This window comes from Entelurus aequoreus, linkage group LG13 (genome assembly GCF_033978785.1).
Source record: "Entelurus aequoreus isolate RoL-2023_Sb linkage group LG13, RoL_Eaeq_v1.1, whole genome shotgun sequence".
Lineage (NCBI taxonomy): Eukaryota > Metazoa > Chordata > Actinopteri > Syngnathiformes > Syngnathidae > Entelurus > Entelurus aequoreus.
The window spans coordinates 41,399,923-41,412,334 of NC_084743.1; the positions used below are offsets into that span (position 1 = coordinate 41,399,923).

Consider the following 12,412-nt stretch of genomic DNA (forward strand, 5'->3'; position numbering starts at 1 on the left):
TTTTAGGTCATTTGTCAATGTCACATAATGCCGTAATCAATGTTTACCAGGAAATGTGACATAACTCAAAGTCATATTGTGGTCATTAAGGCGTGAGAGGTCTGGAGAAAGTTCATAGTAATGTTATTGATTTCTCACACATAACGGGAAGAAACGACAGCAACACGGAAGGTTCAATAGTTGCTTGATAATTATATTGCATCGTGTTTCATAGACTATACAACCCAAAGTTTCAACTGGCTGCGGAAGAGGATGAGTTCATTACTGCATAGGTAAGTCGAACTCCTTCTGGTGTTTTAGTAAGTAAATGCAAAGTTGTCCTCTTACCAGTATTGTAGAGAGCTATGGCATATGTTTCCATTTAAAAAAAAAGGATTTATAATATATTCAACTATAGACACCATCTTTGTGTCATATGTTTTTGAAACATCTTGATTTGTATCCCTAAAGCTATCTAAAATTGAAAACAAAACATGTTTCTAAAAATGTGTTTTTTAAGACATCATGATATATATTTATAAAACTGTTGAACATTGAAAACCCAACTCCCAATTGCTTCTTCCTACTACTTCACTGCAATATGTAATAAAATGGATCAATCCCAATTCATACATCCATCCATTTTTTACCACTTGTCCCTCTCGAGGTGGCGGGGGTGGCTGCAGCCTATCCCAACTGCATTCGGGCGGAAGGCGGGGTCCACCCTGGACAAGTTGCCACCTCATCGCAGGGCCAATCCAAATTCATTAGATCATTTATTGTTAGATTTAAAAAATAAAAAAAATAAAAAAATTCACACTGTCATCTTGAGGTATTGTCTTTAGAATTTTGAGGCTCTGTGAATTCTTTCTGGATGCACTGCACATACAGTGTTCCCTCTAACTTTTCATGTGTCACACACTCACTGAGCATTCAGTAGACCACATGTGAGCAACATTAGACATGCACACTTGTTCCAATCCTGACATCATAGCAAGTTATATGTCTTATTATTATAATCAAGTGACAGCTGTGTTTTCTTTTAGACTGTTTTATAACAAACAATAGATGAGTTGACCCACTTACATTGAAAATAAAACAAATCATGCACCTGGGGATAGATTGATTGGCAGCACTAAATTGGCCCTAGTGTGTGAATGTGAGTGTGAATGTTGTCTGTCTATCTGTGTTGGCCCTGTGATGAGATGGCGACTTGTCCAGGGTGTACCCCGCCTTCCGCCGGAATGCAGCACCCCCAGCGACCCGGAACGGGACAAGCGATAGAAAGTGGATGGATGGAAATCTTGTTTTTCATGAGCTATGTACTAGTATTGTAGGTCCGGGTGGGAGTCATGCTTTGGAAATAAATTGTTCCCTTTCAGAGATCGCATTTAGTTTCTCGTGTAACATTCACATGTTGCACAATGAGATGTGTGCTGTAGCACAAACATCGGATAGAGTGTACTTTGATGTAAGTTCCTGTGTGTTAAATATATCATTAGAGTTTGTATTTGCCTTTCTGTAATCTAGTAACAGCATTTTATAAATTAACATACTTGGTAAATGACAGTAGAATAAGTAAACATCTGATTGGGAAGTCATATTGTAACAACCTGGCATTTACAGTTTATGTGTGGTCAGGGACGTAACCAGGACTTGACAATTTCCAAGGTTTAAAAAATGGCAACCCAAGAAGAATTTTGAAAGGCTGAAATCATGGTTATCCCAGCACCATTTAAATAATATTACCTTGAGCAACGTAATGAATAATCCACTTGTTTTTAATTACTATGCTGAAGTTAGGGTGTTAGGCGTATTAAACAATTTTAACATCATTAAAACAACAATTATTTCATTTCATCTCTGACTTGGGTTTGAACTCACAACTTTCTGATTTGTAGTTCATGTCCTAGTCACGCGGGACACAAGGGACACCGGAAGCGTTGAGGAAAATGTATGTTTTTTTCTAATTGGTGACAGAGCATGACATGTCCAGGAATATATTTGGGTAAAAATTCATATGAGGCACCTTGTCATTCAATAATTTGCATTTCACATGCGCTTCTTCACACAAAACGCCACCCCCTCACGGATTGTGAAGCTCTACGTACAGTGTGTGTTCTGCGTATAGAGTGGGGCGGCACATGACTGTATTACACCGACAGCGTTTCACATACATTTTTATTCAGGTGAAACTAACATTAGTGACGTCACTATAATTTCATGTTAACGTTATGTTGACAGCACATTTTGGATCGGATGATGTTTAAAGTAAAAGTGGACTTCATTGTGTAATGATGTTGTCTAATGTCTGGAGTTGTATCTGGTTCAGCTGTGCATGACCAAATATTGTATATTAAGAGAGGACACTTTACCCACCTGCTCCCAGTGCCATCCACACTGGTTTAAAGGTAACTTTGATAATGGGTTTCCCTATGTAAAACGCTTTGAGTCACTCGAGAAAAGCGCTATATAAATATAGTTCACTTCACTATCGCATGGTGTAGTACAGCGCACACGATGTCCCACACAAAGCATATTTGCAGACATCTCCTTCTTGTCACTTAAAAAATACAGGAATTTTACCCCATTAAAAATGAATGGGCAATATATATATCCCACGTTTCTTTCTCGATTTGAACATACAAACTTCGAATGGTTCCAAAGACAAAATGTTCCTTGCTCTCGTTACTCAAGTGCTAGCATGCTAACATAAGCATGCTAATTTTTTTTAGCTAATTTTGCAACCTTATACCCCAGAGTCATATAACTTGGTATGTGACACATGCTAACCTTTGAGTCATAAAACTTGTTACCTGACACTTGCTAACATTAGCATTTCAGTTCGACTTGTGCATGTCGGCGGCTATGTCACATGCAATTCTGCCTGAAATTGTACAGATTCTAGTACATATGTATTGTTGATGTAGCAAGCTACTTTTGTTCTGTAGCTTGTAGTGTAGCTCGCTACAAGTCTCTAAGGATAGCTTCACCTGTAGCTACATTTAATCAAGAGTAACTAGTTTACATTTTTCAAGTAGCTTTCTTGTCAATGGTTACAAATATGACCATTTTCTGATTTCTGGAGTTATCAGATCATTCAAAGTGATCAGGTAAACAGCACAATCTGGTATTATTTATCGGCTAATAGACATCGTCTCATTATGAAAAATCGGTATTGTATTTTTGCGGGTAATCTGATCACGTGTACAAATCGAAGGCATTTAAATTACAGACCTTGTATTAGTTCTTGATGAGAAATATGAGCATTTCAGTATGTAAAAGCAGCTTGATAACAGTAAATCCAGTGGGCTGTACACTTAGTAACAGCTGGAGATTTTTTTCCTGGGACAATCTAACACGCAAACTTGGTGAGCATGGAAACGTCACCCCATTATCTATCTTGCACTTTGCCACAATACATTTGAGTTATAGGTCACTACTTTGATACACCTATGTACTTAGAAAAAAATCTGATAATAGACTAAAACTATGAAAACCAGTGATTTTCAACTAACACGTTAACAACCATGTCAGATCTAATAATTACAATCATCTGATGACTTCCAGGCAAGTCCTTGCATTACAACATTCCATGTTAGGTTGTGTGGTTACAAGACACTCCCATAAAGTATTAATACTACAAAAACAAAGAAAACTGAATATGCGGCGGAAGAATAAGTAGGCGGATAAATATGTATTAACACTTTGCTGCCCTGTGTAAAAACATAGCCACTTTTTTGTCCTCCCTTCAGTATGTCTCTCAAGCATTAGTTGGATTCTTCTGATGGCAGTGCGTCAAAGAAAGGGAACGTGAAAGGAGCATGTGAAGTGAATTGAGACATTGTAAAATGATCCAAGATCTACATTGGCTGAATGACTAGTCCAAGGCGCTCAAATGCCACGACCATCATTAAGGATATAGATTGTCACGTGAAAAGATCTGCTCCTATTAAATGGACAGTGGTACTATCACTATGCAAAATAGTGGTTTCATTATTGAGAATTTTTGTGAAAGTTGGCCCCTCTTAACCCCAGCTGTGTCACAGTCTCTGTCTGTGTGTATGTGTTTGTCTCTGTGTGTGTCTTTGTGAGAGTGGGCGTGTTTTGGGCATAGGCTTGGCTCCAGCCAGGCTGATCCCAGCTCCCTAATCAACTCACCTGCAGCCTATATATGTTTGGACTTCACTCGGCGCGATCGCCAGATCGTTCACAGTTCTACACGTGTACTCTACGTGTGACTGTCTCAGCCTGCTAGCCTCAGCCTGCTGGCCATAGACTGCTAGCCTCAGCCTGCTCTCCTGGACCACAAAAGCCAAGAACTACAAGCTCCCTCCTTTCCTTCTTGGTTTTTTAATAATAACCCTTGGACTTTGATTCTGCCTGTCATTTTTGCATTTGGGTCCACAAGTTATACCTATCGTGACAAGCTGCCTTTGGGCGGTATAGCTCGGTTGGTAGAGTGGCCATGCCAGCAACTTAAGGGTTCCAGGTTCGATCCCCGCTTCCGCCATCCTAGTCACTGCCGTTGTGTCCTTGGGCAAGACACTTTCCCCACCTGCTCCCAGTGCCACCCACACTGGTTTAAATGTAACTTAGATATTGGGTTTCACTATGTAAAGCGCTTTGAGTCACTAGAGAAAAGCGCTGTATAAATATAATTCACTTCACTTCACTGAAGACAAGAACAATCTTGGGCCGATCCTCTTTCTATATCTCTTGTACTGGTACTGTTGTTAGGTGCAAGTAACCGTAAAACAATACCAGTCGGTTTTGTCTAATTACTGTGCATAATACTCCACATCTGATGATCCACTTTAGTCAAGATCTTTCGCTAAGGGTAGAGGCATTTTTTTCCCGAAAGAACTGTAGCTACAGGTCACCAAGTCCTCCTACCGACACTCGGAGTCATAAGCTAACTTCCGGTAAAACTTAGCCCAATTGAGCACCTGGCTTGTCAGCTTGTGCAGCACCCAGAGCCATTCCTGTGAGGTGAACAGCGTGCACTGGACATCCAAACACCAAATCCAATGGCATGCGCGGCCCATGCCCAAACATGATTTCACTAGGTGAACTTCTGAACTGCTGTCCTGTACCCCCATAGAACTAAGGTCAGGTGCAGATCCCAATCTTGCTGTTGTCGACTAATCAGGATCGTAAACTTGGGCAATAAAGTAGTGTTCTGAAAGCCTTGTCAATGTCCAGCTATCAACAGACTTCTACAAAGACTGTTGCCCTGGTTTTGGCCCTGGTAACTGTGGTGTTCCTCAGGCATGCCAAAGCAGCAACAACTCTGTCGAAATGTACCATGGTTGTAGTAGCACTCTGGTCGTGGATCACATATGCTTCAGGCTAAACTGAAGAGATACATTACAATGATGACGATTACCCTTATCCGAGGGCGACAGGTGGATTCAGGATTGTGGGAGTCGCTTCCTAGCAGCTCCACTGTAGACACGGCACAAGAGCCAATCGTGCAGGTTTTAACAAGGTTTTAATGATCAATTGTTTTAAATCAAAATTCTCTCCAGACCTTCCAGTCGCGTCCGTATCCTACCTCTCTGCTCCCGGCTGCTCACTGTTAAAGACAACAGATGATTAGATTACCACGTACCACCTGTGAAATCTAATCACCTGCCAGCTGTGTCTCGCCGTCAGCACATGCCACACTATCCGATGGTGCTCCGCCCTCAACATCATTGACAGAGACGGTGACCTTTGCTCCTGCGGGCGCGCTGATCACACTCTCCCTCCACTACTCTTAGCACCAACCCGATTGCAAACGACCTCTTCATTGCTGCAGAATTAGGGACATCAGTATCCTTATACTCCTTGAAATCTCTGCAGTTTTTGACATCGTTTCTACATCCATCTTGCTCAACCGTTTATCTCAACAAGCAGTACAGCGATTTGCTGGTTCCACCCATACCTTTTCACTCCCGCATGTGACATTGCAGATTCGATTCCCATGTTGCTGGTGGTTGTATGCAAGACGAATGGCTAATAGGAGTCAGCATAGGACTGCACAGGAATCCCAGCGCCGACTAGGCTTTCTACAAATCTGATTGGGATTGATCGGCTCTGCTAAGAATTTGCATAAATTTGTCATCTTGTCATAAATAAGCTGTTGGACATAGCTTATTATGTTAGCAGTGTGAAATATCTCTAGAGTAAATATGACAGCTAAAACACAAGCCATCTAAGATATACTAATATGTCTTATCTTAAGAATGCAATACTGGAGCTTTACAAAGGGGGAAAATTAAGTTGTAGTGGAGCTTATAACAGGGGAGTGCATGCGATATGTTAAAACTGGAGCATCCCAAAACAGACACTGAGACATTCACGTAACTCATTGACCGTACTTTACATGACCAAACACAGCGCACACAAATTCCTTGCTTTCCAGTTGTCACTGTCCCATCAAGGTATGCCCAGTGTGCCTTCACTGACCTCGGAATTTAAAAACACCTAAATGAATAACATTACTGATCCCCAACTGGTAACGGACCAGTCTCTCACTGCTGCTATTGTCCATGGGTCACGAATAACTCCTGCAGTAATGACTAAATAATTGATGTTTGTTGCCCAAACAGTTGACACTTTCAAGTGTTGACTCACAAACAAGTCTGGCGTGAAACATTTAACTCTTCTGCAGCGCTGGGAAGGAAGTCATCAAGCTAAACTACACAGCGGTTCTACTGTATGTAATTCAGGACCCTCTCTATATGGAGTGGAGAACTGTCTGAGGAATTGGAGTGGCCTAAAAGCCGAACTTTGTACTTCCACAGTTCTTGGCCAGTAGAGAAAGCAGTCTTTTTGGTGTTTGTTCTGCTCGTCGGTTGCCAAATATCAACCAAACAGCATTTAACTGAACCAACAGGATACAGCAACATGTGTTATGATCCGCTGCCCGGATCATATTTCTGTTTACGTTTTCTAGTCACTTGTGTTTTTCTGTTAGTCTTGATCTCTTTCTAGTTCCTGTTTAAGCACTTCTCAGTTTGGTTACCATAGTTACTGATTATTTTCACCTGCCGCGGGTGTTCCCGACGCGCACCTGTTTTTCATGATTGACATTATTATTTAAAGCTTGCCTCCCCAACCAGTCGGTCTGGCTTCGTAGTTTGTTTTCACACAACGGATGACAACGTTTGTTTCCTGTTCTTTAGCTGCTAGTTTTTACGCTAGGCTAATTTTGCTTGCTAGCTCCCACGCTAGCCCTTTTGTTTTTGCCTTATGGGCCATGTGCACGTCTTTGTTTTTTCCTGCATGTTTAGTTCTTAAATAAATAAGTTTCCTACCTGCAAGCTGTGTCCGAGCCCGTCTGCATTCCTGGGAGAACAACACCCGCACCACGATGCGACCCCGTCGTCACAGTACGAAGCCAGCAAAAAGTTCTCCCGCAGCGAGCACGTTGGAGGAGATGGACGAAGGTGCTTGGATGGTGTTGCGAGCGATGGAGGCGGAGACTCTTCGCTATTCCCCCTCGGAGCGCCAGGACCTGATCTGGGGTCCTAACGGAAGATTGGTCCCAGTCAACTCCGTATGGCCCGAGGACATCGCCACACCTCCGCACCACCGGACGCGTCAGCGAAGACGAAAGCCGCCCAAGAGGTCTTCACTTCGCTGCCAAGACGCGCCACTCCCACAGACTCCTCCACCACTACACAGTAAGCTACATTCAGCCCAAGATTCCCCTTCTCAGATGTTTGGCAACCCAATCGACCACTTCGCCAAACATTTCTCCGATTGGGCTGTCAGTCACATGGACAGCGGCAACAATGACTTCATTCCGTGGGCGCCCGCTGATGAGGTAACTCCGCCCACTTCTGATAACGTCATAGATCAGGATTTTTTTTTTCTACCCTCAGCTTCCTTTTGTCAGCCGCTTCCTAAGGACTTTAATTCTAAGATAAAACATTATCAGGACATTTTTTTAAGGACTAAATCTAGTCAGTCCCAGTCACCTGACTTTCTAGCTCCACCCCCAGTGACTATTGCTCCGCCCACTGCACATATTTTTTCCCCCTGTGCTCCCACCCAGTCTCAAGTGGGGAGTAAGAATAGACATTTTGGACAATTTAGAGGAGAGGATTCTGCCCTCCTCCTGACCTCCCTCCACCCACCCTTGAAGACGGTTCCAAACCGCAAGGAGCGCGTCTGGTATCCGCTTTTTGAGGGGGGGGGGCTAGTACTGGGAGCTGTGCTTGTGGGGTGGCACAACGGCGCTCAGCTAAGCCGCAACCTCCTGCCCGGCCACCACCACCTGTCCTTCGGCGGGCTAAGCCGCAACCTCCTGCTCAGCCACCGCCACCAGTCCGTCTGCATGCTAAACCGCAACCACCTGCCCGGCCGCCACCACCAGTTTTTCGGCCTGCTAAGCCGCAACCGATAGCTAGGCCACCTGCACCTAAGCTAGCGCCAAGTCTAAGGCTAGCACCAGCTCCACCACAGGTTCCAGTACCTGCACCTCGGCTGGTTCCCACACCAGTACCTGCACCTCGGCTGGTTCCCACACCAGTACCTGCACCTTGGCTGGTTCCCACACCAGTACCTGCACCTCGGCTGGTTCCCACACCAGTACCTGCACCTCGGCTGGTTCCCGCACCAGTACCTGCACCTCGGCTGGTTCCCGCACCAGTACCTGCACCTCGGCTGGTTCTCGCACCAGCACCTGCTCCTCGGCTGGTTCCCGCACCAGCACCTGCTCCTTGGCTGGTTCTCGCACCAGCACCTGCTCCTCGGCTGGTTCTCGCACCAGCACCTGCTCCTCGACTGGTTCTCGCACCAGCACCAACTCCTCGGCTGGTTCTCGCACCAGCACCAACTCCTCGGCTGGTTCTCGGACCAGCACCAACTCCTCGGCTGGTTCTCGCACCAGCACCGCCTCCTGCATCGGCTGCCACGACAGCGACTCCTGCTGCCACGACAGCGACTCCTGCTGCCACGACAGCGACTCCTGCTGCCACGACGTCGACTCCTCCGGCTGCCACGACAGCGACGTCGACTCCTCCGGCTGCCACAACAGCGACGTTGACTCCTCCGGCTGCCACGGCGACGTCGACTCCTCCGGCTGCCACGTCGAAGCCTACCGCTTCCACGGCGACGTCTCAGCGACCTCGAGTGGTCCGGCTGCGCAAGCAGCTCTCTCAGAGGTCAGGTAATGGACGCCAGTGGCGCAAACAGCAGCGACACCCAAGATGTTGTCGTAGAACTCTCCGGCTGCTGAACTTCTGGCGCCACTCACGCCCACCTTCTCGGCGGCCACAAATGTGGCCTTACCGTGGTCGCCCGCCTCGCCTGCGGCAGCGGCATTCCATTCGCCACCGCCACCTGACTCGTCCCCGTTGGATTCGGGGACACGTGGCCTGGCGACCCTCCGCCAATTCCTCCCTCCTCCCTCCCTTGACTAGTGAAGTGCCTTGTAGTCGGGGGGGATTTTTTAGTTTTTCCAGGGGACATCTGGGATCTGTCCCTTAAGGGGGGGGTACTGTTATGATCCGCTGCCCGGATCATATTTCTGTTTACGTTTTCTAGTCACTTGTGTTTTTCTGTTAGTCTTGATCTCTTTCTAGTTCCTGTTTAAGCACTTCTCAGTTTGGTTACCATAGTTACTGATTATTTTCACCTGCCGCGGGTGTTCCCGACGCGCACCTGTTTTTCATGATTGACATTATTATTTAAAGCTTGCCTCCCCAACCAGTCGGTCTGGCTTCGTAGTTTGTTTTCACACAACGGATGACGACGTTTGTTTCCTGTTCTTTAGCTGCTAGTTTTTACGCTAGGCTAATTTTGCTTGCTAGCTCCCACGCTAGCCCTTTTGTTTTTGCCTTATGTGCCATGTGCACGTCTTTGTTTTTTCCTGCATGTTTAGTTCTTAAATAAATAATTTTCCTACCTGCAAGCTGTGTCCGAGCCCGTCTGCATTCCTGGGAGAACAACACCCGCACCACGATGCGACCCCGTCGTCACAACATGTTAGCAATAGGTAGTCATCTTTGCGGATGATCATTCTACTTTATTAAGACTACTGGATCTGCCTACAAGGCGGATGTATGGCTCTCCAAACAAGTGGTTCACAACAGGGCTAATGGATACCTTTAATAGCTCCTGCAGCTTGTCTTGCAACTTGGCAAGGGGAAAGGGATTTGTTGAGGGTTTCGAGCTCCATCCTTCCATCCATCCATTCATCCATCCATCCATCCATCTTCAACCGCTTATCCGGAATCGGGTCGCGGGGACAACCGCTCCAGCAGAGACCCCCAGACTTCCCTCTCCAGAGCAACATTAGCGACTTCTTCCTGGGGAATTCCGAAGCGTTCCCAGGCCAGAGAGGAGATGTAATCCCCCCATTTGGTCCTTGGCCTGCCTCGGGGTCTCCTCCCAGTGGGACGTGCAACGAGGACCTCCCTAGGGAGACGCTCGTGAGGCATCCGCACAAGATGCCCGAACCAACTAAGCTGGCTCCTTTCCACGCGAAGGAGCAGCGGCTCTACTCCGAGTCTCTCTCGGGTGACTGAACTTCTCACCCTATCTCTAAGGAAGATGCCAGCCACCCTTCTGAGGAAACTCATTTCGGCCGCTTGTATCCGCGATCTTATTCGCTCCATTCTTGTATAACTAAATTGTTTTGGGTGCTGTAACACTAATACATTTTATATTTCTTTTTCAACTGTTTTGCTTTTTGGGGTAAAGAGGGACAAGCGGTAGAAAATGGGTGGAAGGATGGATAAATTAGTTTGCAAAAGGGTTCCTTTTCAAAACCATATATACAGTATCTGGTTTTACAATATTTCTCAAACTGTGGTCTGATTTTTTTTTTTTTTAAATGCTTACTTTACGCAAAATGCTACAGATTGTATTACAAATTATAATACTGACATATATTTAAGATTTTCAACCAAATAATTATACAATATTTGTAAAAAATATATACTATTGCCGTGTATTTTATTGTGCACAGTCCATTGGTTTGTTTACATTGTAGTTGTAGTGATTGGTTTTAACAAGTCTTGAGAAAATATAAAATTTACCAAGAAATTCCATGACAGCCCTGAACAACTTTAATTTAATAATGGGTGATAACCGTTGGTGAGTTCACAAATGTCAGTGCCTTTGAGGCTTGCTCCAACCTGCAAGCAAGCGGTGACATCTTAAAGCATACCAAATCATACTTACTGAATGTAACCTTTCTAGTTGCGTGAGTGGAGTATGCCTTAATGAGCAGGAGCAACTAAAAATCCAGAGATAAGACTGAGTGAAAAATTTTAAGCTAATTAAATGGGTTATACTTGTATAGCGCTTTTCTACCTCCAAGGTACTCAAAGCGCTTTGACAGTATTTCCACATTTACCCATTCACACACACATTCACACACTGATGGCGGGAGCTGCCATGCAAGGCGCTAACCAGCAGCCATCAGAGGCAAAGGGTGAAGTGTCTTGCCCAAGGACACAACGGACGTGACTAGGAAGGTAGAAGGTGGGAATTGAACCCCAGTAACCAGCAACACTCCGATTGCTGGCACAGCCACTCTACCAACTTCGCCACGCCGTCCCTATCATGAGTTGTTTGTAATGTGTTGTCTTTTGGTAGACACATAATGATTTTCTTTTTCTTTTTTTTTCATTTTATTTTTGACATTCAGCATCAGACATTCCTATCCATTACATCATATTCACATAAATCATATAACTATTGTCTGCCCTAAATGTCAAAATATTGTTGTTTGTTTATATCCCATCCATACCACCCCCCCACCCCCAAAAAAGAAAGAAACAGCAAAAAAAACTAAGTAATATCTACAAATACATCGATTAAATAAACAGAAAAAAAAAGAAAAAATAATAATAATTACAAATAAAATAAAATAACACGGCCGTTGGATTAGAGAGGTTCTCTACAATCTAAAACTGGAAAAACTTAGGTTTTCGCTAAAAGGCTCGGCTCAAGCGTTTGAAAGCTCCTGGAGTCCTTTCTTGCTGTATGTCAACTCTCTTGATTTATGCCCAGATGCAGATGAGGAATAATCTCCCTTTTATTTATTATTATTATTTTATTGTAATTTAATTTAATTTTATTTATTTTTCCCTTTCTCTCCTTTCAGCCTGTTTGTCTGTCTCTGGCCTCGTATGTGTGTGTGTGTGTGTGAGAATGTGTCTGTCTTTGTCGTCTTACTTGTTATTTGATTGTGCCATATGTCCCTTGTTGGTGTGACCTGAGTGGGGTGGGAGGGTGGGTGGGGGGTTTGGGTTTTAAGGGAAAGGGTGTGAATAATTTTCTGACTCTAAGATTGTACTGTTTCGACTTGCACTTTTTTCTGTCTATTTGAAAATGCCAATAAAAAAAAAAAGTTGGATTAAAATAAAATATAAACAGATACATATATATATATATATATATATATATATATATATATATATATATATAT

The 12,412-nt window shown here is 44.3% G+C and overlaps 1 protein-coding gene across 1 annotated transcript in view; it reads left to right on the top strand.

Moving 5' to 3' along the window:
* The window catches only part of nlrx1 (NLR family member X1), a 73,916-nt gene that overhangs the window by 519 nt on the left and 60,985 nt on the right, over positions 1-12,412 (top strand). The window contains exon 3 of the mRNA XM_062067864.1: positions 215-272. Within this exon, the coding sequence (XP_061923848.1) occupies positions 253-272 (20 nt within the window). The 5' untranslated portion in view covers positions 215-252. The remainder of the gene's footprint in view (positions 1-214; positions 273-12,412) is intronic.